Source organism: Lotus japonicus, chromosome 6 (assembly GCF_012489685.1).
Source record: "Lotus japonicus ecotype B-129 chromosome 6, LjGifu_v1.2".
In the NCBI taxonomy this organism is placed as follows: domain Eukaryota; kingdom Viridiplantae; phylum Streptophyta; class Magnoliopsida; order Fabales; family Fabaceae; genus Lotus; species Lotus japonicus.
The window spans coordinates 62,169,349-62,196,983 of NC_080046.1; the positions used below are offsets into that span (position 1 = coordinate 62,169,349).

At 35.1% G+C, this 27,635-nt stretch overlaps 4 protein-coding genes across 4 annotated transcripts in view; 3 read left to right on the forward strand and 1 right to left on the reverse strand.

Moving 5' to 3' along the window:
- Positions 1-2,215: 2,215 nt before the first annotated feature.
- On the forward strand, positions 2,216-6,987 carry LOC130722949 (probable 1-deoxy-D-xylulose-5-phosphate synthase, chloroplastic). The gene is made up of 10 exons (XM_057573847.1): positions 2,216-2,552; positions 3,026-3,154; positions 3,243-3,407; positions 3,656-3,806; positions 4,016-4,287; positions 4,396-4,669; positions 5,089-5,396; positions 5,792-6,073; positions 6,238-6,522; positions 6,631-6,987. Exons 1-10 carry the CDS (start codon positions 2,433-2,435, stop codon positions 6,778-6,780), a joined length of 2,136 nt encoding a protein of 711 aa, XP_057429830.1. The 5' UTR covers positions 2,216-2,432; the 3' UTR covers positions 6,781-6,987.
- A 5,602-nt stretch (positions 6,988-12,589) lies between these two features.
- On the forward strand, positions 12,590-17,866 carry LOC130723533 (uncharacterized). Its single transcript, XM_057574610.1, has 8 exons — positions 12,590-12,797; positions 13,722-14,120; positions 14,457-14,577; positions 15,030-15,342; positions 16,062-16,134; positions 16,734-16,824; positions 16,915-16,994; positions 17,446-17,866. The coding sequence occupies exons 1-8, from the start codon at positions 12,744-12,746 to the stop codon at positions 17,578-17,580; spliced, it is 1,266 nt and encodes a 421-aa protein (XP_057430593.1). The 5' UTR covers positions 12,590-12,743; the 3' UTR covers positions 17,581-17,866.
- A 1,185-nt stretch (positions 17,867-19,051) lies between these two features.
- On the forward strand, positions 19,052-23,465 carry LOC130722549 (uncharacterized). The gene is made up of 7 exons (XM_057573306.1): positions 19,052-19,646; positions 19,778-19,927; positions 20,167-20,307; positions 20,408-20,470; positions 21,050-21,163; positions 21,270-21,796; positions 22,533-23,465. The coding sequence occupies exons 1-7, from the start codon at positions 19,157-19,159 to the stop codon at positions 23,142-23,144; spliced, it is 2,097 nt and encodes a 698-aa protein (XP_057429289.1). The 5' UTR covers positions 19,052-19,156; the 3' UTR covers positions 23,145-23,465.
- Positions 23,466-23,645: 180 nt separating this feature from the next.
- The window catches only part of LOC130722548 (uncharacterized), a 5,752-nt gene continuing 1,762 nt past the window's right edge, over positions 23,646-27,635 (reverse strand). The window contains exons 3-8 of the mRNA XM_057573305.1: positions 25,697-27,635; positions 25,336-25,605; positions 24,623-24,703; positions 24,224-24,335; positions 24,078-24,144; positions 23,646-23,876 (exon numbers count right to left, since the gene is read on the reverse strand). The exon at positions 25,697-27,635 is cut by the window's right edge and continues 307 nt beyond it. Coding sequence (XP_057429288.1) covers positions 23,780-23,876; positions 24,078-24,144; positions 24,224-24,335; positions 24,623-24,703; positions 25,336-25,605; positions 25,697-27,635 — 2,566 coding nt within the window. The 3' untranslated portion in view covers positions 23,646-23,779. The remainder of the gene's footprint in view (positions 23,877-24,077; positions 24,145-24,223; positions 24,336-24,622; positions 24,704-25,335; positions 25,606-25,696) is intronic.

The window sequence follows — 27,635 nt, forward strand, 5'->3', positions numbered from 1 at the left end:
CGTCTATTATTAAAGATTGTATTTCGCTTTGTCGATTTTTTGATCTTGTAGACTTGTGTTTTGCTCATCGTTCTGGAAACATGGTTGCAGACATTTTGGCCAGGAATGCTTCCTCCTACGTCGGTTTAGTGTGGATTGAGTAACAATAGATCTTGTGGCCTCCGTGGCAGTTCTAGTTCAATACTCCCTCCGTCCCTAATTATAAGCTAAAGTTGAGACTTATGTTTTGTCACTAAATATAAGCTAAAGCAGTGTTATAAAACTCGGACCGGACCGGCCATGCAATTCAACCGGTATGAACCGGTTTGGACCGGCCGGTTCAGGGAATAAACCGGCGACTCGGTCGGTTTTAATGGACCGGTCCTTTTTTTTCTTCTGTTTTTGCCTTTTTTTTGTCAAAACTGTTTTTAATGTTCAAACTGTAATTAATTTACATTCAATGTTAATTATTTGGTCAAATGATATTCAATTGAGAGTTATTTAAAAAAATTGTCATAGCTAGGACTTGAACACAGGACCTAGAGGGAGGAAAGCTAATCCAAATTGCCACTACACCACTTTGCTTCTTGTTAAGAAGAATGCATATTATTTTATATATATGATATACTAAGGTTATATTTTAAATTATTATAATTTTTTAATATAAACCGAGTCAAGCAATCGAACCAATGACCCAGTGGTTGAACCATTGACTCATTGACCCAGTGTCTCGACCGAGTCGATCACCGGTCCGAGTCTGATAACACTGAGCTAAAGTTGTAAAAGCTAATATTTCTTTCCATATTTACTCTTGCATTTATTAGTAGTGGAGCACTATTCATAGTATAATAATTAAAAAGTTCTATCTTAAATAGGGGTAAACATGAAAAGTTGTATTTTTTTTTCAAAAACCAATGCATCAATTAAACCTTTCTTAATAAACGTGATTTTTATAACTTTAGCTTATAATTAGGGACGGAGGGAGTATATTGCAGGCAGCTTTAAAAAAAAAAGTTTCACTATCGTTTGTGTTTTTTTTTTTGGTCAAGTTAAGTTATTCATTATCTCAAACATTATGTCATTATGAGAAGTAATTGCAACTTGCTTGCCATCGTGCCTTATACACTTCCATTTTCGGCAATTGAGTCAATAGTATTCCCTCCGTTCCAAAATAACTAACATTATTTCTAACTAAATTTTGTTCCTAATTATCTGCCACTTTACAAAATTCAAGAGAGCATTAATTATACTTTACCAATTGTACCTTTCATTTATTGGTGGTAAGAAAGTTGAAAAGTTAGAATTAATAAGAGAGATAAAGGGTATAGTAGGAAGTTATATTGTAATTTTAATAAAACAAGAACATTAATTATTATTTCTTAATACTTGTGCAACAACCTTAAAGTGTTAGTTATATTAAGAACAGAGAGAATACTTGTTATCCAAACATGTACTAAATCTACTTTCAATAACAGTAAATTCTGAATTAAATACTTAGTGAGAGTACTTGTTATCCAAACATGTACTAAGTCTACTTTCAATAACAGTAAATTCTGAATTAAATACTTAATGGATTATGTACTAAACAGTTTCGTCAAATTTTAATGTCGCTTCATCAAACGGCTATGCATAATGTAAAAATATTTAATAAAAGTAGGACCATGGTCCTCACATATGAAAAGTTTATTACACTTTCTATTGTATATGAAAAGTTTAATTAAAGTCCTAAATTTATTATTGGCTTTTGTGGTGTAATATGCATAATGTAAAAATATTTAATAAAAGTAGGACCATGGTCCTCACATATGAAAAGTTTATTACACTTTCTATTGTATATGAAAAGTTTAATTAAAGTCCTAAATTTATTATTGGCTTTTGTGGTGTAAGCTCAAAAATATCATACAACATCGTATGTGATTAATCAAAAAATCATACAAGAAAAAAAAGGGAAAATTCAGTAAAAGACAAGGACAGAGTGGGTGCATAACTGTGACCACTGACCAGAACTATGTCTACACCATGAAAGGGATATATCAATATCAACTTCATCATAACATGCATTGCACATTTTGTGACATTGTGGAATGATTCATGTGTGAAACTGTCCGTCACTAATAATTTCCCCAATGATGTGGCCTAATGTGTGGACTGAAATTGAATACCTCACCCACACTCAAAAATTCAGACACAATATTGAATGTAAGAACTGAAACATGTGTTCTTCCCAATCGTAGACTTGACCTTAACCAAACAATTAACATGGCTTGGTGCCTATATTCACTCCATTTAACTTCTGACTTTAAAGTTTAAACTCTCCATCAAATGACACATGTCCTTTCCTTCCTTATTATATATTCTTCATCTTTGAATCAATTCCCCACCACCATCACTTCTGGCCCTTCCACCTTGTGACACTGTGTCTGAGTGACACATTGATTCACTCACCTTCTGTCATGGCTCTCTCTGCTGTATTCTCATCCCCTCTCCATTTGAACCAAGCAACAACTCATCTGGGTTCTCACTCTAAATGGGGTGCAGATCTACTCTGCTTATCCCAACACAGACTTATCCAGGTTAGGACATGTTTTATTCAATTACTCACTAGAATTCAATCTTACTGTGTGAATGAAGGAAAACCCATGTTGGCAATTGGTGAAAAGACTATAGCTTTGAACTTGTTTCAAACTTTTATTTGTTTGTTTTTCCCCAATTTCACCTTTTTCTTATTCTTCTTCTTTTGGTTAGTTATTTTCAAGCATCAAATTGAGTTGTGATTTCTGAAAGAAATGTTTATCTTAGTCTGCTTCGGATAAACAACTTAATTAAGTGCTTATGACGCTTATCGCATAAGCAGGGATAAGCGCTTATTATAAGCTAATTTAAGAAACTTAATGAAATAAGCTAAAACTAGGTTATGATAAACATAAACTCAAATTCATTAGCTAATATGAATAACTTACGAAAATAAGCTTAAAAAAGTGACTTATGCTATAAGATAAGCTCAAATAAGTTCTTCTAAACGTTGCCTTATTTTGAGTTGATGCAGGTTAGGAAAAGGACGTATGGGGTTTATGCATCACTATCAGAGATGGGGGAGTATCATTCACAGAGACCACCAACTCCTCTGCTTGACACCATAAACTATCCAATTCATATGAAGAATCTCACTACAAAGGTATAGTAAATGAATACATATATAAGTTATGCTGGTTATTGGTTATAGTGAAAATTTGAATCTTAGAACTTGAAAAACATTGTTGCAGGAGCTGAAACAACTTGCGGATGAGCTGCGTTCTGATGTAATTTTCAAGGTTTCTAGAACTGGAGGTCACCTGGGGTCAAGCCTTGGTGTAGTGGAACTCACTGTTGCCCTCCACTATGTTTTCAATGCTCCTAAAGATAAAATATTGTGGGATGTGGGTCATCAGGTTGGTTATTAACTATTATCAGGGTTTTAAATTCCGGTAAAGGGATTTCGAGTCCCCGCATTGGTATCGCGACCGCAATTGCGGTTGCACCAACCTGCATTTGCTTGCAATTCCGCAACGCAACTGCGACCACAATTTAAAACCCTAATGAATATTATTATTATTATTATTATTATTATTATTATTATCATATTCTTTTGGTATTTCTTGGGAATGGCACTTGGTCTCAATTGTAATGAATTTTGCAGTCTTATCCACATAAAATGCTCACTGGTAGGAGGGGTAAGATGAATACCCTGAGGCAGACAGATGGACTATCTGGATTTACAAAACGCTCAGAGAGTGAATATGATTGCTTTGGCACTGGTCACAGCTCAACAACAATATCAGCAGGGCTAGGTAATTCTTTTGTTGCTAGCTGAGTTTCAACATAGAATTTTTTAAGTCCATGGTTTAGATAAGTATATAATTAAGTTATTAGGACTAAGAATGGTTTACTGTTTTACATCTCCAAGAGAATACTTAGCTGCAATTACACCACTGCTTGACATTGATGCACAATAGAACTTTGTGACTTAGCTCAAACCTATTTACTAATGCACAAACAGGAATGGCTGTTGGAAGGGATCTGAAGGGAGAAAAGGACAACGTGATTGCTGTAATTGGTGATGGTGCCATGACAGCTGGTCAAGCTTATGAAGCCATGAACAATGCTGGATATCTTGATTCTGATATGATTGTTATTCTAAATGATAATAGACAGGTCTCTCTACCAACTGCTACTCTTGATGGTCCCACCCCACCTGTAGGTGCTTTGAGTAGCGCTCTCAGCAGGTTACAATCAAATAGACCTCTCAGAGAACTGAGAGAGGTTGCAAAGGTGAGCACTGAGAAGCACAACTCACAAGTCTCAATCTGTTGAATGATTTTTGCAGATAGATACGAAGTTTTAGTGAAAATGATTCTTGACAACATGAGGATTTTGCAGGGAGTAACTAAACAAATTGGTGGCCCTATGCATGAATTGGCTGCAAAAGTTGATGAATATGCTCGCGGCATGATCAGCGGTTCTGGATCAACACTGTTTGAAGAGCTTGGGCTGTACTATATTGGTCCTGTTGATGGTCATAACATAGATGATCTTGTTGCCATTCTCAATGAAGTTAAAAGTACCAAAACAGCTGGTCCTGTACTTATCCATGTTGTCACTGAAAAAGGCCGCGGATACCCATATGCAGAAAAAGCAGCAGACAAGTACCATGGTAAAAGAGCCACTACAAATTTCTTGACTAGCACCAACATAATTCACCACGTAAATTTATCTTGCTAGGCTCACTCAGCTTTAGAATTTGTTGGAGTATTAATTGCATAGCTCTTATACCATCTTAAAATTCGTTATACAACTCTGGTAGGCCTAACTCTACCATCTTTAGAATGTATTAGGGTTAGGCCTAGCCCAAATTTTAATAGAATGCACCAAGTACCTCTGAGGCCTGAGCCATCCATTAAAGATATAAAAAAAAATTTAACCTGCCTCTTGACAATTACTGTCAATCACCATGCTTTAATAGTGGATCATAGCCATTTAGTTATTTCTAGAGAAACACACTACCTATAGGAAGCATTTTTAATCTGACTTGCTATATTCATCACAGGCATGTAACTTTGTTTGATTTTTCAGGAGTTACCAAGTTTGATCCAGCAACTGGGAAACAATTCAAAGCCAAGCCAACCACCCAGTCATACACAACATACTTTGCAGAAGCTTTGATTGCAGAAGCAGAAGCTGACAAAAACATTGTAGGAATCCATGCTGCAATGGGTGGTGGAACTGGCATGAATCTATTCCAGAAGTATTTCCCAACAAGATGCTTTGATGTGGGGATAGCAGAACAGCATGCCGTTACATTTGCTGCGGGTCTGGCTTGTGAAGGTCTTAAGCCTTTTTGTGTAATTTACTCATCATTCATGCAGAGAGCTTATGACCAGGTAAGATAACAACACACTCTAGTCTCTACATCTTCATCATAGTATTGCTTTATAGTGTGTTTGGATAAATAGATAGTATTTATTGCATAAGTGCTTACTCATAAGCAAATTTGAGAAACTTCAATAAGTTCAAAATAGATTATAAGTAGGTCTAAGCGCTTATTCATAAGCTAATCTCAGCAGCGTATGAAAATAAAACAGCTTATAGGCAGGTCATAAGTTATTTAGTATTTACATAAGCTCTCCCGAACGCTTGCATGAGCACTTATACTATAAGATAAACTCAAATAAGCAATTCCAAACAGGGCCTAAGTTAATAATGATTTCAAAAAGACATGCACAACATTGATTTTTGCAAATAATGCTCAAAGTATGTGTTCCATGTCCTTTCCAAGGTGGTGCATGATGTGGATCTTCAGAAGCTGCCTGTAAGATTTGCAATGGACAGAGCTGGATTAGTTGGAGCAGATGGTCCAACCCACTGTGGTGCTTTTGATGTCACTTTTATGGCATGTCTCCCAAACATGGTTGTGATGGCTCCTTCTGATGAAGCAGAGCTTTTCCACATGGTTGCTACTGCAGCTACCATTGATGATCGACCTAGTTGCCTCAGATATCCAAGGGGAAATGGGGTTGGTGTTGAATTACCACAATGGAACAAAGGCACTCCTCTTGAGGTAACTTCGAATTTTACCTGCATTCAAAACGTACCTTATGAAGTTGATTAGGAACAATTCTTGCAAATCAACTTCGTGCGTGTTTGGAAATCTGCATTTGATTCTGAGGAAAAGGAAACTAATCCAACCATGGTATTAACATTTGTGTTCTGACATCTTAACAGATTGGAAAAGGTAGGATTTTGATTGGAGGGGAAAGAGTGGCCCTCTTGGGCTATGGATCAGCTGTTCAGAGCTGTGTGGCTGCAGCTTCCTTACTGGAACACCATGGCATGCATGTAACAGTGGCTGATGCACGTTTCTGCAAACCATTGGATCATTCCCTTATTCGTAGCCTAGCAAAATCACATGAGATTTTGATCACTGTAGAAGAAGGATCAATAGGGGGATTTGGGTCTCATGTTGTTCAGTTCATGGCCCTTGATGGTCTTCTTGATGGAAAATTGAAGGTATGAAATTTGATGTAAAATAGTTACATTAATTTCTTTTATACTAGCATACATGCACCTTTGAAGTTTCCATCAAAAACTCATGTGCCTTTCATTTAACTATTGCAGTGGAGGCCAATGGTTCTTCCTGATTGTTACATTGATCATGGATCACCTGCTGATCAATTGTCTCAAGCTGGTCTTACACCATCTCACATAGCAGCAACAGTTTTGAACATGCTTGGACAAACAAGAGAGGCACTAGAGGTCATGTCATGAAAGAAAATGCAACTGGGATGTCTTTCATTCCCCCTTAGTATACAGAGTAGCATGATTCATTCACCCTGTATAATACAGAGATAAGAGATGTTAGCATAAAATTAGTTAGTACAGGAGGAAAATGCAGATTATCACTCCAATTGGTTGTAATCGACCAAGAATATCAAATTTTAATGGGTGTACAGAAATGCATTTTGTTTTCGGTTATCTATAGATGCTAAAATTATTTATTTTTGTATAAAGAAGTTTAGGAGAAAGAATTTAGGGCATGCACGAATTTGGTTTTAAGTGGTACTTGTAATTTGATCTACTAGTAAATGGAAAATTTGGATCCACTGAAGTCTACTAAACCTATGATGCTGGCATTGCCAAGAAAAATATGTTTGGTTACTATATATCATTCACATGAATGTTTTTGAATAATATTTAATTAAAAAATATAAAAATAGAAAATGTGTGGAGAAGGAATGTTAGTGGAAAATAACTTTCATACTTTCATTCTTATTAGAATGTAAGATTCCCCTGTTTGACATGACAAAAAATTTATAGAAATCATGCGTAACTTTGCATGAGAATCCATCATACCTGAAAATGAAAATTTAAAACTTGTACCAAATTTGAAATTTTTTTTTGAACAGCCAAATTTGAAATTTGGGAGTGTTGCATTCCTAATCTTACATTCCCAACAATGTTTTGACATGCAGTATATAAATCTCAAAAATATATAATAGTGGGTTAATACTTAATATTGGCTTGGAATTTTATCTAAAATTTGCATTTCATTTTCTAACATCTGGAAGTCAATAGTGGATCAATATTAATTGCGGAAAAGATTCATGTCCACACCTTCAGTTTGTAACCTCTGCAGAAATTTCAGTGTGCATCAATCAGCAGTCATATTAGTTAGTTGTGATTGTAAAGAGAGAGAAATTGTCCCTAACATGACGTAGTGAGGTTGTCGGCAGGTGACAGAATCATTATAAAACAGAGCCAAGTGTTTGCTGCCCCATGGAACCCTTGACATGTATGGCAGATATAACCATGATTTGACCTTTGATTATCCTAAACACCAATAATTATGAATCTTGGCATGATCATCAAAGTTTTCAAAATGGAAATATCAACTTGGCACACAAAGTTCTTAGTGTAGTATGGTGCACAAGGCTTAGGCCATAGGCCATAGCAATTACTAAATATCAAATTAAGGAGAAAGAAACATTAGCAAATGTGCTAGTGACACTACTACATGACCATTATCTTCTTTACTCAGCACTAACTAGCCAGATTCTGAATTGATTCCAAGCGTCGGCCGATCCTAGGATTTTTTGTGATGAAGTAAACGCCACTAATAATACACTTCAAATTAGAGCAGAAGAATGTTCAAGACCCAATATGGATGAACTGAATCCAGTCAACAGGGAATGAGGGAATGATAATCAAATCAAAGCCAACCACCTTCAAGAACTGACAGATGTGACTGCAACAAACTAATCTACCTACAACATGGTTAGTTTGAATAAAACAGGATCAGTTCACACTTCACAATTATTAATTATATCCTAAGTTCATAACTAATAAACCAAAGGGACAAAGTCTTGTTGCTTAATTATTTTCTGTGTAGAAGAGGAAATGAATGTTGTGGATGTCTCATCTTGGTTTCTTATTGAGGAGATTGCAGATTCTGAAGGTGACTCTGGATATCCAAGCACCATAGCTGCTAACATTGGCTACAGTGAGGATGATGCTGAGTCTTGCACCTGTGACTCAACTGGTATATGTAGCCAATTTAAGGATCAAGAAGATGATCAGTGGTGGTCTGGTGAATTTTGTGCTGATGAGGATGATATCCATGGTTTAGACTGTAGCATGTGGCTGTCAGATTCAGAATTGGAAATAGAATGCTCTTCACATTTCCTTGTTGATGATAAAGAAGAGACAAGGATGGTTAAAGTAAATATGAATGAAGTAGATGATAAACTATTTTGGGAGATTTGCATAGAAATGGGGTACCCTTGAATCCTTGGTTTCACAATGCCAGTAAGTTAATTTCTCAGAGCTTGTTCCTATTATATAGACCAAATGATACATATTTACTTCTCCTATCCCAGTTTGCAGTAGATGTATCCTCTGTGGTCTCATTGATCAGGTTTAGTTTTAAGAATCATTTGTAGATTTTCAATTGACAATGTGTCACTCGTCCTATAAATGTGTCAATAATTTGGAAACTCTGAATAAACTTCTCATACCATATAGTGCTTAGTAATTGTTTGGACTTTCATTTAGTTTGAATAAATCAATTCATTTTTCCTTTCATCAAATACATGGAGTAGCTAGCTACTTGTTCGAATTTTCGTTGAGCTTAACACCGATCTAAATTTAAACTAGAATGACGAAATTTGACTTCTCAATTAATGCCTTTAGATGTATGTTTAATTTTCTGTTTGTTCATGACAATGATGTAACACTTGAATATACTTGGTGACTCGCAAATCTAACATGCTTCATGAGATCGATCTCTTAATTATTCCTTAATTACATGCTTTTCATTTTCGTCCCGTGAGAGTTTAGATCAGACGTGTAAGAGGGAGTCTTGCAAGCAATTTGTTTTGAATTATCACATCATTCTTGTGATTATGATCATCTTGATGCCTAATAATTCCTGACTTGCACACTTCTAAAAATTGGAAAGATAATTTGCATATAGTTTTAAAACTAAACGTGCAAGTTAAGAAATTGAAGGATCTTCACATGTTTTGAATGTAGAAATAGGTTTTTTGAAAATTTTCTGTAGAAATATGGCAAACAAATTGCAAATAAAGTTTACGCGCAGTCGTACTTGATTTAACGATTCATCCGAAGAATTACAAAACTTTTTCAATATAGAAACACCACATGATTGAATATGATCCTTTACGATGATGATTGTTGGAAATATGAAAGTCACATCTTCTGAAATATGTGAATTGTAGTTATTTGTAACTATCACAATTTGTAAAATATTTTTAAAAAGTAATTGCAGCTGAAAACACTATAATGACCGTAAAAAAAAATTGGTGTCTTTATTGGCCGTCATTGAAAATTCATATTAAGATGTTCTTTTTACTATTCGACATTTAGGGGTTGTTTACGTATGATAAAGTTTGAGTTAAATAACTCATCATTCAATTACATTTGAGATAAATGAGTTAGAAATAAATTAAAAAATAAAATATAGAAATTTCAACTAACTTATCTTCAATGTAATTGGATGATGAGTTATTTAACTCAAACTTTATCATGAGTTATTTAGACAACCTGACATTCATTTAGAGGCGGTAAAAAATAACTATTAAATACATATGTCAAACGTATGCTGCGAATGCACATGGTTTATATATAAGAACTTAATCCTTTATATGGGTGAGGCGTCCGTGTCCAAGTTGTAGGAAAAAGACATAAATGGGCCACCAAAATGTATCATATCATATTGTGTAACAAAGTGCTCATTAGTTTATTTTTTTCTCCACGAGTGATAAGATTAAGACTTAACTCAAGTTAAACCGCACTTTAAGTGTCTCTTTATTAGTAGATAGAATACAAAAAAAATATGATAGCTTCATGTAATTTTAACATAGGGTAATTCCTTGTTTTCGTTGTTTATATTGTGTCAGTATGATACTATGATACAATAACGCACATAATAAAAAATATCACATTTAGTGGTAATTATGTACGTTCCTTATTTTATCATGTTCTTGCCCATTATGCGTGGAATTTATCCTGAGGATAATACTTGATTAGAACCCAGACCACTACAATAAGATCATAGTTTTCTATTCCCTTATCACCCTCACCCCAAATTAATTTTTCCAATATTTATGCTTTTCATAATTTATAACATATTAATTTTTAAATGAAAAATTAAATTTAATAATATATTAATTTAATTATTTATTAATTGTCCGTTGCTATTGTTGAGTTAAAATTATTTAGTTACTCTATAATTCAATTAAAAATTAATTAATTTATAAACACTAAAAATATTAATTTTACTCATATAAAGTTATATAATTTTTCCTTGTTGTTTTGCTACTAGTCAGTTAACATTGGTTCGTTACTCTCAAAATAAAAAAATAATTATTTTTAGTTTCTAACCACTATCCTTTATTGATACAATCTTATTTAACTCGGGTGTGGTAAATGCCAAAAACCTTCCTACGAGTATGACTCCCAATGATGAAGTGGAGGCGTGTCTAAATGTAACCATAAACCCAACGGAGCTGAATTAGCTGTCGTTATTATAGAAAGAAACAGCATGTGGTGCAGTTCATAATTAGCATCAACATTTATCTTCATAATAGTATTTTATAATTACTAGAAGAAGAACATGTTCATACAACAATGAAATCCTCTGCAGTTCATTTAAATTAACTTCTTGCCCATGTGTTCAGCTTGACTCAAAAGCAAATCTGACTTGACCTAATTTATATCTCAAAGGGCCCTTTACTGTTTTTTATAATAATATTGTTGAACCAACAGATAGACTGGTGTCAGAAGAAATTGGAAATTGGAATGTTGTCTTCTTATTAGTCAAATGTAGTTTCATGTAGATTTGTGTCGTGATGTTTTGCGCAAATAATGCATATATATCTAATTTATTACTGTAATCATTTTATTCTAACTTTTTTCTCTCAAGTCTAGGTGTTCATGTTTCTCTTACGGGAGTCTTATGTAGAGTAAATGAAAAATTACATGTAAGGAAGATTCACATGATGTACATAGGGAAAAATTTATTGAGAGAGTCATATTTATCTAACGTGATTTTAGAGTTTTAGGAAATTAGTTTTATAAGTGCAGATTGTGGATATTTAAGAAAAAAATTACATTACATAGTTATCCACTCACTCTCTCAAACGGTGAAGCTTCGTGCTCATCCTTTTTTCAGGTACCTTTACAGTTTACATTTATCCTCAATATCATCAGGTGAGAATATTCATTAGGACTAGCACTAATTTGAGATATTTTACATACATAAACATCAAACTCGAAATTTTATTTAATTGGACTCAAACATAGCTTGAACAAATAATTTATCACTTGTTTCCTCACTAGTCATATTTAGTTACTATTCTTTCATTCGTTAAATCATTTTCCCTGATTGTTTTATTAATACATTTCCTCCAAGTCAATGATGAACTTTCCCTATAAAAAAATAAAAAAATTCCCTTCTTCTAGTCATTGCATTTTGAAAGTTCAAACTTTACCCTAATCTAGTTAAAAAAAAAAAAACTTTACGCTAATCTAAAATAGTGTTATGGGTTTATGAAAACAAGTGATCAGTTCAAGTAATATATGTTTATTAAGTTAAATATTGTGTTTGAGTATTGTAATTGAAAAAAACTTGTTTCGAAAGTTAGTGTATGTTTGGTTTTAATGATAATACTACAAGATATAGATCCATTTTTCTAAAATCAACTATTTAGAGCTTGTTTAGTTTTCAGTTGGTTGAATGTGAAAACACATACACTCAACTTAACAAGTACATTCTGTTTGCTGAATGTGCATTATGAAAATCGTGATCTCAAATTCAAATGCTTCAAACAGACTTTTTAACTGAAAATCAAATCGACACTTGTTCATTCTACTAAATGTAGATCACATGTGAATTTTCCAAACACACAGTTAACTCCACCTTGACACAATGACCCAATTAGCTTCATCATGACATAGATGTTCCCGACCGACCCGATATTACCTTAATCCTATTACATTAGTATTGTAGTATCCCACACTTGGATTAATTTACACATAAACCCATGGCCACGGTCTTCTACAGTTCCTCGGAGTCCATGTGGTTCTTGTATCTTTGTTGGAATCTTTAACCTTTTCTTCTTCTTTCCTTTTTTATCTTTTCTTCTTCTTCTTCTTCTTCACCTTTTCTTATTCCACCCTTTTCACACTGCGATTTTCTGGAGCTTGCTATAATGCAAGCAACTCAACCATCACCCACTCATGAAGCTCCTCAGATTTCCCATCAGGTTTATTCTTACATCTAAACTATGTTAAAGTTAATCTCTTTTCTTCTTTTCCTCCAACCCCTTTTAATCTGATTCATTTCTATGAGCTTCACAGTTGGTTAATCCTCTCTTAGCATGCAGTGGTTGGTTGGTATTTGATTTTTAGGACAGGTTTTTAGCTGTTTGATTCAATTGATGATAAAGGGTTTCCAATTTCAGCTGAAGTTAGGCCTAGTACTTGCGATTTTTTCCTGAAAGCTCACTTTTTTTTTAATTGTTTTCATGAACTGTGCTTCAGTTTCAGTTTTTAGAATAATGGGTCAGGATATGAATCTTCTCTTTCCATTTAAGTAACTGTGGTGTGTGGTTATCTGGATAACTTACTTGAAAGCAATTCAATGTTATGCATGTCCTGCAAACTTCAACTTGATTTAGTAGATCTATTGGTGGAAAAGAGAATTAGGACATGCATGCCCTTGTTTTTGTAATGTTGGGAGAATTTATCCAGAATTGGTGGGCAGAAAATTTGTTCTTTTGTTTATAGGAGTTGCAATTGTAATGTTTGTGAAGGTCCTTGATGAGTCCTTCAGCTATGTGCTCCAACTGATTTTGTAGTTTGTAAGGAGAGTTCTTGATATGCTATTTTTCTTCTTAATATCTGCGACATTTTGCTGTGTTTTGTAATTTGTTCTGGAAGTTCGTGTAATGAAATTGGTAGATTTGACTAGTCGTGTCTTAAATTCAATGATTGATTCTAGATGTGAAACAAGCAAACTTCTGCTAGTGATTAGCATGTGGAGGATCGTTAGTTATTCATCATGGAATTATGTGGGAATGCAATTTCTGTAGTTCCTGCATTCTGTTTATTTCAATTTCTGAGGATCATTTCTATGTGTTGTCTGAGTCTCTGAGGTGCTTTGACACATTATGTTACATTACATGCAGGCTGACAACCAGCTAAACAAAGAAGATTCAGATAACAGACCTAGCGGGAAGCGTCCAGATATTTCACTTCAAGTTCCACCTAGACCTGCAGGATTTGGCACCACTAGTGGTGGAAAGGTTCTGAACCATTCTCAAAGTTTCTCCAAAGGGAACTCATCACCAAGAGGCTTTTTGCGGGCCTTAAGCTTCAAAAGAAAAGGAAATGTAACAGATGGCGAAAGAAGCAGCCTCCTTAATCCAGAACCCAAGACATCTGCAGACAATCCTAATATGGCCTCCATATCTGAAGTTCCATGGTCAAGGTGTACTTCTCTTCCCGTTACACCTGCAACAAATTTGTCCCCTGCAGTTTCTACGCCTATTTCCGCAAGGACATATAATGAACAGATTAAGCCACATGTAAGTTCTCTTCCGTTTCATCACTTGCCTTGTAAAGGATTTTCAAAAGAAGAAAAATAATGCTAACAGTATCTCAAGCCTTGGACAAAGACAAATTCAGTGGTAAAAGTTATATTACACTCAGACATCAAGATATTGTATCAAACTCGTTACCAAAGATACTAAATATGTGCCTCTATCCAGAAAGGGGAAGATAAAACTGATCAGATTTGAAAATTTTATTAATGTATATTAAAAAGCATGATGATATACTCACAATTGCACTAAATTGAGGTTTGCCTGAAGAAGTTGAAGGATTTTTTTAGGAAAAGATTGATTGTGGTTAACTTTGTGCAGAAAGATGTTGTTCGTGCTAAGGTTTCAAGGTCCCTTTCTGTACCTGGACGAAATGTAGTTATTGTAAGATCTGTCTCCTTCTCTACCCGTAATGAACAGGAACAACAAGATATAAATGATGGTATGTTATGTCATTTACTCTATGCTATTACAGTTTCATATTCCTACTTTTTATCTATTTTAAATTCATATATATTCCTGAAGAAATCTAATACATTTCGCAAAGTTGAAATTTTCTATTTTTCACTCCATCATCATGTCCATTTGTTTCATGGAACTTATGTTAAAAAGTCCCTTAAGTGGTTTGTTTAATGTGCAGTTCTTTCGTTAATTGACTTTTATCATAAATAAATCATCCAAATCATGGGTTATAGTTCCTTTAATGGGGAAGGAAATGTTGTTTGCTGGCAATATGCAAAGTGACAGCCATTTTCATGTGAATCATACTGCTGGACTATTTTTTATCTGTTGATTTGTTATCAACGCTGAATTATTTTCCATTTTTGTTGCACAAATCTCATTTTGATCTTATTGGAACTTTCCATACTAAAACAAAGTTTCCTGGCCAATCAGATCAAATAACTCCTGCGCCAGTAGAAAGTGCTGCCGATGAAGAAATTCCTGAAGAGGAAGCAGTGTGCAGGATATGTTTTGACGTTTGCGATGAAAGAAATACCTTCAAAATGGAATGCAGTTGCAAAGGTGACCTGACGTTGGTGCATGAAGAATGTTTAATTAAATGGTTTAGCTTAAAAGGAAACAAGAAATGTGATGTATGTGGGCAAGAAGTTCAGAATTTACCTGTAACCTTGCTTCGTGTGTCCAGCTCTGTTCGACAGAACAGACAGTCACAGAATCAGCAGAACCTACGTTCAGAGTCAATAAGGTGATTTGAAAGCCATGCTCTCAATTTAATTTATCCATGTTATTTTTCTCTTCTTATTGGTGTCCCTTTTGGCATTGCATCATTACCTGTACAAAATTTCAAAATCTGTAGTTTTTTTTTTTATCATGGATACTTTATGCATAATTGATTATAGGTGTCCCTTTTAGCATTACATTACTTATACAAATTTCAAAATTTATATTCAGTGGTCTCTATTAGATATAAAACCAATCTTAAACCTTCACCGAATAACTTAAGCTTTCGGGAGGTATGCCATTGACATGGTATTGGAGCCTCTATAATTACAGTATGATCCTTGCCATCTCCATTCTTTCTATATGAAAGTTAAGTTTCATCACAAATGAAATGAGCTTGTGCATTTTCCATGCTTCAAGCCCAAAGTGCTCTTGCATGATGGGGCTTATTAAATATAAAACCAATCTTAAACCTGCACCCAAGAGCTTAAGCTTTTACGGGAGTTGGTGTTTGACAACTTATTTGTACTCTCACTCTTAGTTCATCTTATATTTAAGTAATATTCATAATTCATCATTAGTAGTACTGCGAACAAAGTTCAAATTGGGAGACTCATTCGGCACAAATTAATGGGTGTGATTCTATTCTCAAGCATTTAATCTCATCTATTCATGTTGAAGTCTTTTCAACTAATTTTTCTTATCACTAATTTTTTATTAATACTGGTTGATATTTTTTTACAGTGCCTGGCAAGACTTTGTGGTGCTTGTCCTGATAAGCACAATATGCTATTTTTTCTTCCTTGAACAGCTACTGGTATGCCTGTTACCCTTTCTAGAAAACTTCATCTAACATCTTTCAAAGAAGTACCGTGTCTGTCTGTATTATCTGAAAAAGTACAAAAAAGAGATTAGAGGAAGAGAGTAAGACAGAGTGACTCTGTTATTTCTTTTGTAGTGAGAAAAGAGAACAGGGTGGAGAAGCCACCTTACAAAGGTTTCCCCTTAACCTGAAAGACTCATTTACTAAGTATTATTCCTGGATGGCCATACAACTCTACGTTTCCCACGATTTAATCTGTAACCCCCATAACGGCCTGAGTAGCAGACTTTTTAACCAACCAACTAACTCCTTGTTGTCTATTTCTTGTTGTATACAATTTCCAAACTGGTTTTCCCTGTTGAGACTTGTGTCTAACTTATTCACAGCACTATGTATTTTACTCCTGAGGGGAGGGGTGAACAAATAATAAGCAGTACCCATGCATAACTATGATCACATATACCCTTCCCCAAAAGCAAAATGAAGTGGTACTACGATGTTCAATGTTCTGAGATGCTATCAAATTTACTTTCATTTTCAGTCATTTCTATGTTCAGTAATTTATTTTGTATATTTCTTGCTGCATTTTTTAGCTTCCTGATTTGAAGACTCAAGCCATCATTATAGCAGGACCATTTGCCTTTACCTTGGGCCTCCTGGCATCTATTTTTGCAATCATCCTTGGTATAACATCTGTATCAAAACTAAAATTGATTTTTATCTTGGGTTAAAACGATTGGTTTTTCTTTTAATGTTTTCTTATGTTGCTTGCAGCGATTAAAGAGTATATATGGACATACGCTGCACTTGAGTTCGCACTTGTGGCTATAACTGTGCATATATTTTATAGTATGGTAAGTGAGAATGTAGAGATTTCTTGTTATCATTTCGCAGGATTGATGCTATATAAATCAAATGCCTAATAATGGGGCAATGATTCTTGACTTCCTTCATTTCCTGAGCTGACTCTTCTTGTTTACTTCAAGTCTATTATCTTACGAACTGCCATGATTAATACATGTTACTTTCTGCTTCCTCAGTTGCGAGTTGCAACTTTGCATGTATCTGCTGCATGCATGCATGCATCTTCCTACGAATAGATATTTTTTATGAGAATAGTAGTAGGTATAGCAGACTGTTGGCATCTATCTTCAAATTTATTGCCTAGTCTCCTCTTTTGGCTTGCATATAATGAGTGTTATTTCTTTGGTAATTAAAAGAACCCTTACATCCCTGCTCTTTAGTTGATTACTTGACTGACTAAGTGTACCCTTGATGTGCTAAACCTTTGCGACTTTGTTGCAGTTTCACTTGACGGCCATTTATGCAATACTACTTTCATCAGTTTTGGGTTTTGGAATTTCTATGGGCATCAACTATTTGTATATCCAGTATGTCACTTGGAGACTTCAGGTCACACACAATGATAGCCCAGTATGAGTCTCCTCAGAAAGGAAACAACTTCATGGATTTTCTTTGTACCTACTGACATGATGGCATTCTGTTAAAGGGTTTCTAATAGGAACCTTATGGTTGTTGATCAATGTATCTTTGCTAAATAAACTTCATCAAGTGTAAATGCAGGAAAGCCAGTGAAACAGAATCTTTTAAGACATGGATCTTTTGGAATATTGTTAGATGCCAAAGGAGAAACCCCTTCCTATAATGTTTTCTCCATATTTTTTGTCAAATATATACATGGATTAAATGATCGAATTAAGGACCATATTCCACTTGAATCTGTAATATTGATAAAATAGAAGTGCAACCAGCAAGACCTAAGGCAATAATTTATTGACAATGAGGGTAATTACATATATTGTTCCATATTCTCTATACCTTTTTATTTGCTTTAGAACTATGAAGCAAAGTATCTTGATAAATATGGGTGTGGATTCAGTTACTTCATAAGTAACTTTGTAAGTTGTAACCCTGGTCAAGTAATTTAGACCAATAACTTTTTCTCAGAATATGAATTTTTTGTGAAAGTAATTTCAGTTAAATCATACATTCACATACATGTAACTTTGTGATCGATATTTACTGGTACTTTTAGAAAGAATATTTGAAGTTATCTGATGAGAAGTTATCTATTAGGTTCTAAAATTTCATGAAATTTTTACACTTGATCTACCTAATTAGAACTTTTAGTTCAACTGTTGTATTTATTGAATTCATATTCAATAAAAAGTTGTTATAAGGAGTAACATTGGCAAGAGTTTTTATTTTGAACATGGCAAGAGTTACTCTTGTGACTTGTGAGTTCCCATCCCCAAAAAACACCATAATGTTAAAATAGCAAAAACATCTTAAATGAAAGATAAAGTTTTTTTTTAGAGGAATAAAATGAAAGATAAAGTTAATAGCCATATTAAGTAAAGTAAAAGTCTTGGGTGAATGTTTCATATGCCATTTTAATGTTAAAAACACCTTGGTGCTTTATTTAGGCTATAAAGGCTTGTCCAAAGTAAATTGGAATCCAAGTCCCCTTCATCAACAAGAAAATGCTTATCTTACATTGAAAGAAATTGAAAGATAAAGAAGTTTAGTCCGTGCAAAAGTAGCGTCTTGTTTGGAGTCAGTTTATGATACCCTACATGAATTGTGTTTAAAAAATGTATCTATATCAGCCCTATAGCATATAATGTGATGCTTTCTTCTCCTTGGACGTTTAAATATAATCCGTACATAATTTATTTGCTTCCTAGAAGCTTAAAACCATTAAATAATATGTAAAGTTATAGAGGATATAATAAAGAAATAACGAGAATAATTGTTCGACATAACATACGCCTTAGTGTGAGTTTTTAACCCCCACAAAATTTTGTGGAGGTTAAAAATCATTATACAAGTTGTATATCGAAAAATGTATCGAAATGTGTAATGTCTATGTATAATCACTCTAGAAAGAATATCTATGTGGATAACTAATAAAGAAAGGACATGTCTATGTCCATATATATGTATGTAGCAACTAACTCAATCATGTTAGGCATATTGATACATAGCTCTTGAAATGGTTCCGATTGAGGGTGAAAGTTTGTTTAGTTCCTCCATGAGAGGGCAATGGAGAGAAGTCTTAGAAGCCTATGAGAAAAACCCTGCAGCATTGGAAGCAAAGCTCACAAAAGCAGAAGACACAGTGCTACACATTGCTGTGTATGTAGGCCAAACCAGCTTTGTGGAGACACTGCTAGACAACATAAGCCAAGACATGTGTTGGAACATCCTGAGAATGCAAAACTCAAAGGGAAACACACCCCTTCATGTAGCAGCACAGCTTGGGAATGTTGACCTCTGCAACAACATAGCAAAGAGAGACCCTACTGTCATTTCTCTTCGCAACTTGGAAGGCGAGACGCCTCTCTTCTTGGCAGCTCTTCACGGCAAAAGTGATGCATTTTTCTGTCTCCATGGCCACCAACAAAACCAAGATGATGACTCACTTTCCAGAAAGAGCAATGGGGATACTGTTCTTCACTCTGCCATATCCAGTGAATACTTTGGTTAGTGTCAAGTTTTGTTACCATATTGATCATTGTCATAGATATCTAGGAATTTACTCAGGAATAATATGCTTAAGTTAAATTTATGTGACTTTATGTTCATTGAATTCAAAGTCCAATGAATTTGACAGGTTTGGCACTTCAAATAATTGTGCGGTACCCAAACCTTGTGAATTCTGCAAATCAGGATGGTTTATCACCTCTACATATTCTTGCTAGGAAGCCTAATTGTTTCAAAAGCTGCACTCGAATGGAGTTACTTGATCGTATCATCTACTATTGTAAGATCACTTTCTTCCCAACAAAAATTCCCCATATGCTTTTATGATTATTTGGTTCTTCTCCCGAGAAAGTGACATAAGTATATATGGTGGGCCACAATAAGTAGATATTTGGTGAAAATCACACAAATATACCATGGTTATTTTGAAAATATTTTATGCAGAAATTTTTGAAATCATCAAGTGTAGCCATTAGGTGATGTAATAATACTGATGACTGGTGTTGCTGTCACTGTCAGGTTCAATTGTTGATGAGCACAGGGATGAAACGGATGACCAACATCACAACAAAGAAGACACAGAAACTAAGAACTATCCAATGAACTATGCAACATGCGTGACATCCTTATCTTTGTTGAAGAGTGCATTTGAAATTACAAGTGTGTCCATCTTGTTTCATTTACTAATTTGGTTTTTCACCTAGTCCTTGTAGCTATAGCACATGGCAAACCTAAATCATCTTTTTATGCTGTGTTACAGCAACTGGTAAAGATACAAAAGCTGCAAGTAATGATGAAGAGAATTATGTCTCACCAAAATCAGGTATTATTTTCTATCATAAAGTGTGTTTGGTTCCATGTTCGTGAGCCTTAATATCAACTCTCATTGATTAGAATCTGGTTTAGGTCATTATATAAATGTCTGACAATTGACTTGGAGAATTGATTTTAGTCCCAAAATCAATTTTGCAGAGAAGTGAGAGAGTATTTTGTGGTAAACATAATCAATTGTGGGATTTTATAATTTGGATTTCACCATATTACCCTATAGAAATCACTTTTCTAATAAACATATTTAGACATAAATCACTTACTTTCAACTCACTTTGACTTACTTTTACCACAATCAATCCTAACCAAAATAATTTGACAGCACTGATCCAAACACACTAAATTAAAATGCTAGCTACCCTTCAAACATATGTAAACACACACAAGTATCAAACGATTCCAAATATTGTAGAATTTCATGGTATTGATTATTATTAAATTCATTCCGTCTTTTACTGATCACACAGTTTTGGTTTCTAAAGGCATGCATTTTAATGTTAGCTGATGATGAAAGTGGTTATCTTTAGGTAGCTTTGAATGCCCAATTTCCTAAATGTATATATGTATGCAGAACAAGAGCAAGCAAATAAACAAAAGAGACATTATCTGTTCCCTCCCAATTGGGAAGTCATAATTCAAGGCCTAGCCCTCACAATGAAGGCTTTGCTAATCATTTTTGGTGTTGGTAAGTGCATAATCATGAATTGGTCTTCTCATTGTTACTTGTTAGTATATATGAATTAGAAAAGCATGTGTACTTTTTCTTAAATAACTGAGTGGTGCACTCACAGGAGCATCTTGGATTGAGAAAATCCGACGAAAGAAGTTGAAACATCTGCACGCTAAGCAAGTGATGAATGAAATGATTCAGCGCGCTTCTTTGTACAAGTATGATTGTGCGGGAATGATCAACCCTGGAGCTGAAGAAAATGGTGATGGCAGAGGAAACATCATCAAAAGTAGTAATAATACATATGAAGAAAAAGCCTTTGAGAAAAGGATAGAAGATTCACCAATTTTAATTGCAGCAAAAATGGGAGTGGCTGAAATGGTTGAAAAGATCTTAGATACATACCCTGTGAGCATCCATGATGTGGATTCAGAGAACAAGAATGTTGTTCTTTTGGCCATAGAGAATAGGCAGCCTCGTGTTTACAAACTGCTAAACAGAAACAGTTTAATCAAGGAGAGTGCATTTCGTCATGTGGATAATCAAGGTAACAGTGCATTGCACCTTGCTGGAACATATAGCAACCTCAAGCCTTGGCGTGTTCCAGGTGCTGCAATGCAAATGCAATGGGAATACAAGTGGTATAAGGTAAAGTTTCTAAATATCTATCCACCATTAACAGTTTTGGAAATCTTCATAAATCAGCAAATGGTCTTATCATATGTTTCTTCATGAACAAAAAATTAGTTCATCTAACAATTAATAGTATGGTTGAAACTCTGTTTGGCCTAAGATTTTTGAAGTTCCATTTAGTGTGTGTTTGGTTTCCGTTGGAGAATCTCATGATCAATTCAGATATAGAAAAATCAATTTTGGATGACAAGATAGATGTTTGGTAGTCATTTTGGGAAATTTATTTCAGCCCCAATATCAATTATGCTAGAAGCTAGAGAGAGTAGCTTCTACGTTAAACATATCAATTATGCTAGAATCCTCGCCATGCTAGTCCAAACACGAACTTAATCTACACATCTTTCTTTCTGTCACCTACTGCTTTTCAAATGAACAAACGGATAGAAGTTGATATTTCAATTCCAAAATTTCTTTTGTTGGGGCAAGACTTTTGGACTTCTGAAATTTATGCCAATCTGAATGAAAGTGGGTAATAGAAGTGATTCATTTTTTTAGACTCAGTTCAAGTGATAGGGTTGGTAAGGATTTAAGATTATGGTTGCATGCAGAGGTATAACTTACCAAAAGTGAAGTGGACTTTAAAGCAAGTGATAGATAAAGTTAAAGCAATTAGAATATATGAAAAATATCTTATAATATCCAAATTAATTTATAGATGGCTAAGTATAGTTTTTGCCTATGTGCTTTTCAGCTTGTTAAGAATTCCATGCCACCGAATTTCTATGAACGTTACAATAAGGATGGGAAAACAGCAAAACAGGTCTTCTTAGAGACACATGGACTACTTGCAAAAGAAGGTAGTAAATGGCTAACCAGAACCTCAGAATCATGCTCAGTGGTTGCAGCACTTGTTGCATCTGTTGCATTTTCAACCTCAACTGATATACCAGGAGGTCCTGATCAAAACACTGGCAAGCCATTATTTTTAGGGAGACCTGCTTTCAACATCTTTACCATAGCTTCTCTTGTTGCACTCTGCTCCTCTGTGACCTCCCTAGTTTTGTTTCTCTCAATACTGACGTCGCGGTTCCAAGCAAGGGATTTTGTTGTAGATTTACCAAGAAAGCTTCTTCTGGGACTGACTTCACTCTTGACTTCTATAGCAGCTGTGTTGGTCTCATTCTGCGCAGCGCATTACTTCACAGTTGAAGGCGGGTTGAAATATGCAGTTTTTCCCATATATGCTGTTACATGTTTGCCTGTGTCATTCTTTGCACTGGTGCAACTCCCTCTTTACTTTGATCTTATGTTGGCTATGTTTCGGAATGTTCCTCAGCGCAGCTATAAGGTGTCCTCTCATTAGGTGCTTCATCAAATAATTTACTATCTGCTAACACTTTCGGGCTGTACATTTCTCAGTGTAAGGATTTTATATTTTGTTATATGCAATTATTATGAGCGATATAGCCGCTTTTATATTATTTTGATAGGTGTCCACACCTTTGGAGGCAAGACTAATCTCATTCGGAAAACTGTGATGATCATTCTTAACAGATAACTTTATTAGGGCTGAAACTTGTGTTTTCATTCTTACGGACGTCTAGCTTGCCTACCATTAAACAAAAACAATGTTGGTGTATAGCAGCTCTTATGAGGCAATTATTTTATTGCCGTAAGGATGATTTTTTAAAGGTTAAGATTTGGGCAGTCAAATGTAGGCGAATTTTGATCTCGGCATACTACTACTATTAATACATTATTACATCACTCAAGCACAACTTGGGGCCATGGCTACCACTGAGATTGTATTGTCACTCTTCTGAGCCTCACAATTATTACAAAACTAACTCAAACGGATGCAACATAACTGAAAGGAGGGCAAAAATATCTTTGAAACATTTCTACACAAATATGGTACATTTAAAAAATGGATTGGAAAATATTTACATATGATCTAAACAATAAATAATCACGAGGGACATTTAATAAAAAACAACTCTAAGTACATTTAGTCACAGGAACAAATGTTCTGTCATCTCTTCTCAACCATATGGTGGAACGGGTTTTCTTCACATGGTCTGCAAAAAGGCGATACCTGCAACCAAAATATGCATATCAGGGATGAACAACTATAAAAACCAGCACACATAATCATAGAATCCATCATCTAGATGAAGTAATCAAGTAATTTTGTAGTAATACATTAGAAACTGAAATCTTCTGAAGGAAGTAAGTTTCGAATAAGGAATGGCTATACGGGTTAGTTTGTGAGTAGAAGAAGAAAAACAAATCCAACCTTTGATACTCCAGTTTCTGAGTAACTATGCCATTCAACAATAGTTCTGAACTGTATATCACAGCCCCTGCAGGTGCAAAACATGTCATTCTTAGTATTGCGCAGAAGACTAGTTTTTAAAAGCCAAATAAAAGCCAGTTTCTAACCCTTTTCAAGGAAAGGCACACAAGTGGCATAATCTTCTTCACAAGACAGGATCAGCAGATCATCTGGAATTTTTTTGTCCTTCATAGCAGATCTGCCAACTCTCTCCACTGCCTAGAAGATATTGAGATAGGACAAATGTAAGGTTAAAAAGTTGTGCCAACAAAAATGATGATTAGTTCAATTTCATGCACATGTCTTTGTAGTACTTGAATATAACTACAATCAAGTAATCAAGGATGTTCTTTGTTTATATTCTATGATTTGTTCACAGAAATTATGTAAACAAGGCAGTATCCAAATTCCAACGATATGCAAATTCAAACACATAGGAGCATATACCTTAAAATAAAAACACATAAGAGCATGACTAGGGAATATACATTGAGAAAGATGCATACCTGGCCCTGAACCGCCATTACTAAACTTGAAATAATATCTTTACTAGGTTTAGTATTTGGGGTGATCAATACTCTTCGACCCTGCAGAGAATTATGGTAATTTATCAGGAGCAACAGGCAGAAAATGTATCTCTTTGTATTTCAAATGACTTAGTTAAGCTTTTGTTACTTCTACCCTAGGTTTATAAAAGTTCAATTTTGGTGTAGTATTTCACCCCCTTGAGCAATTTAGCTGAATTGGTTAAGTTAAAAGCAATAAAGTCCCTCAACCCTATGAGGTTCTACCTTTTGCTGATGTCAATGATGTGGCACAATCTTTTTTTGACAAAATTGGCACTAAATTTAACCACACCTTGTTAGTTGACTGTGCTACATGGAAATGATGCAGCAAGGTCACATCAGCAAAAAGTGTAATGCCAACAACAAAACAAACCACGGGAATTGCACTGGCTGACTTACAATTAACACTAGAAGGACAGAAAGAACAAAAATTTAAAGGGGATTAAAAGAGAACAAAAGACCAAGTCTTAACTCACGGTTCAGGTTGGCAAGCCATATATACATGTATATTTGGGGCAAATAGTGAGGTGAGGTGTGTTTATGATCCGGGGATCATTGTATGGAAGGTCAAAATAAGAAAAAAAAAAACAAATCACATGATCCAATGGTCAATATTTGTTCCGTTCACTTCAAAAGTTCCATATATATTTTACCTTTAGAAGTGGGTGTTCAGATGCACGTGCTAGTGACACTGGCAGGCTGAAACCAAACTCCTTTTCCTTTTTGGCATCCCTCAATATGTAATTTCTCTCATCAAGAAAACAGCTAGCTTGTCCACAGCTCTCAATCCATGAGTGTGTGACCACAGGTTTGCCAAAAGCAATAGCTTCTAACATATTCCTTGTACGCACAAACTGATCAGCTATGAAGTGTGTCGCATCTGAGATGGAGGATACTACAGAAACTCCAAGCCGGGCTAGAACCTGTAATAAGCATGAGAAACAAAATATAACTAAATCTCAACTACGCATCTATATTTGTGGAAAGGAATTCATCCAAAGCCAGACATTTTACCTTCTTCTGATGTTTAATAATATCTTCATCCAAGTGGTGGCTGAAAAGAATTCGAACATCAGTCATATCCTTCCTCTTCCTTGAATCTTTAGATGGAGTAACTAATTCAGGTCTAATAGCATTTAAGCTACGTAGTTCTCTTTGGAGCTCCTTACGAGATACTTTGAGAAGGCATGATTTCGAAGCACTATTGTATGATTGTTTATAATAATCATCGCTCATACAAACAGGTGATGCATCATTCGCTGGTGTCTTACAATTAGCTGGGCTTGCAGTCGTAAAGTCAGGTGACTTGTACCTATCTCTTGGTGATCCATCTGAACTGGCGACTTCAAAATTATCTGTGGAATTTTTTCTCTGTTTTCGGTCAGTAGAAGAAATTATCGAACCACCATATGAAGATGAGCGAGTTCGGTAATTCACATGTGACTTGACAACAGAATCATTCCTCATTTTTCTCTTCCCAGAAGTAGACCTCACAACATCTTCCGCTGGTGCGGATGGTTTAGATGAACCAACTAACTTCTCAGACCCTTTATCATGATTAGAAAATTTATTAATCCTCAGAGATCTCCTTCTTCTAGGAAAATCTAGTGTATCCATTTCAACATTATTACCAACACTAAGAGCATTTGACTTTGGAGCCAATTTCTCAAGTTGACACAATTTGGCATTATCATCTACTTCAAAATGATCAGAAGACCCTGGAGTAGATTTAGGAAATGTTTTGGAAGCCTGTAGGCCAGTTCCACTGCTTTTCTCAAGGGAGCCAACCCCCACTTCCCCCTTTTCCAAACTTTTGGATGGTACATCACAATTTGTTGATTGATTTACTGCTAAGGATCGTCTAGTTCTACGAGCAACTGGTGTGAAGTTATAAAGTTCAGCCTGAAGTTGCTTACTCCCATCATTTCCTCCATTGTTGTCATCAGGATTACTTAACTTATTAAGCTGATGTCTTTTTAAAGATCGTTCTGACTTTCTTTCCCCAACTATTGGAGATGAGACTATTCTACCATTTACATTAGCACTGGAGGTTTGGTTGACTTCTGCATTCAATTTACTCTTCTTTGATCTGCTCATCATATAGTCCTTATTGCACTGTCCCACTTTTCGAGTGGAAGAGTTACTGAGTTGATCAGTTAGCCTACTTCTAGTGACACGAGTGGTCACATTAGATGCATGATTAACAATGTCCCCCGCATTGCATAAGGCTTCCATAGCTTCAGCAGCTACTTGAGTATCTAAACCTACATCCAATATTTCTTGAGCATCTGCATTAGCATTAGCTTCCACCTCTCCTGAGCAGTCAGCATTAACTTGTTCATCCAATTCATCAGCAAGATTCCTTTTCAATTTTCTCATTGCTTCTCGTACAGCATTATGCCTTATTTCCAGATTATGCGTCCCTAGTTTTGAATCAGAATGAACTGCAGTCTTTCTTTTATTAGGGATGCTTAATTGTTCCTCATCATCCTTATCATCATTTGGTCTACATAATTTGGCCTTCTGTAATCCAGGCATAGACCTTGGTCCGTGAGTTCCGCCATTAAAAAAATCTTCCTTTCTCCTTAGGAATATATCTCCCCCACCTTCATCTTCACAGTTATCATCCCAGTCATAAATCCAAGCTTTTTTATCTTTGTTTCTATCAGTAACTCTCTTGGCCAAACTTTGTTTCCCTTTTGTACTGGGAAGGGATTTTGACTTTTCCACCACATTCTTAACACCGTTAGGTTCTTGATCAAAGTCTGTGATATTATCTTTGAGAAACTTATCTACAAAATCAAGAGCATTGGCCTGTGATAAATCTCCAGGTTCCTGAGAGTTAAGATAGCTTAACCTCTCCGATTCACCATGGTCGATCAGCAACTTGTCCAAGCCCTCTCCTTCATTGCAATCAGTGCTGTTAAGAGAAGTCCCATTTGTTTCAAGAGCT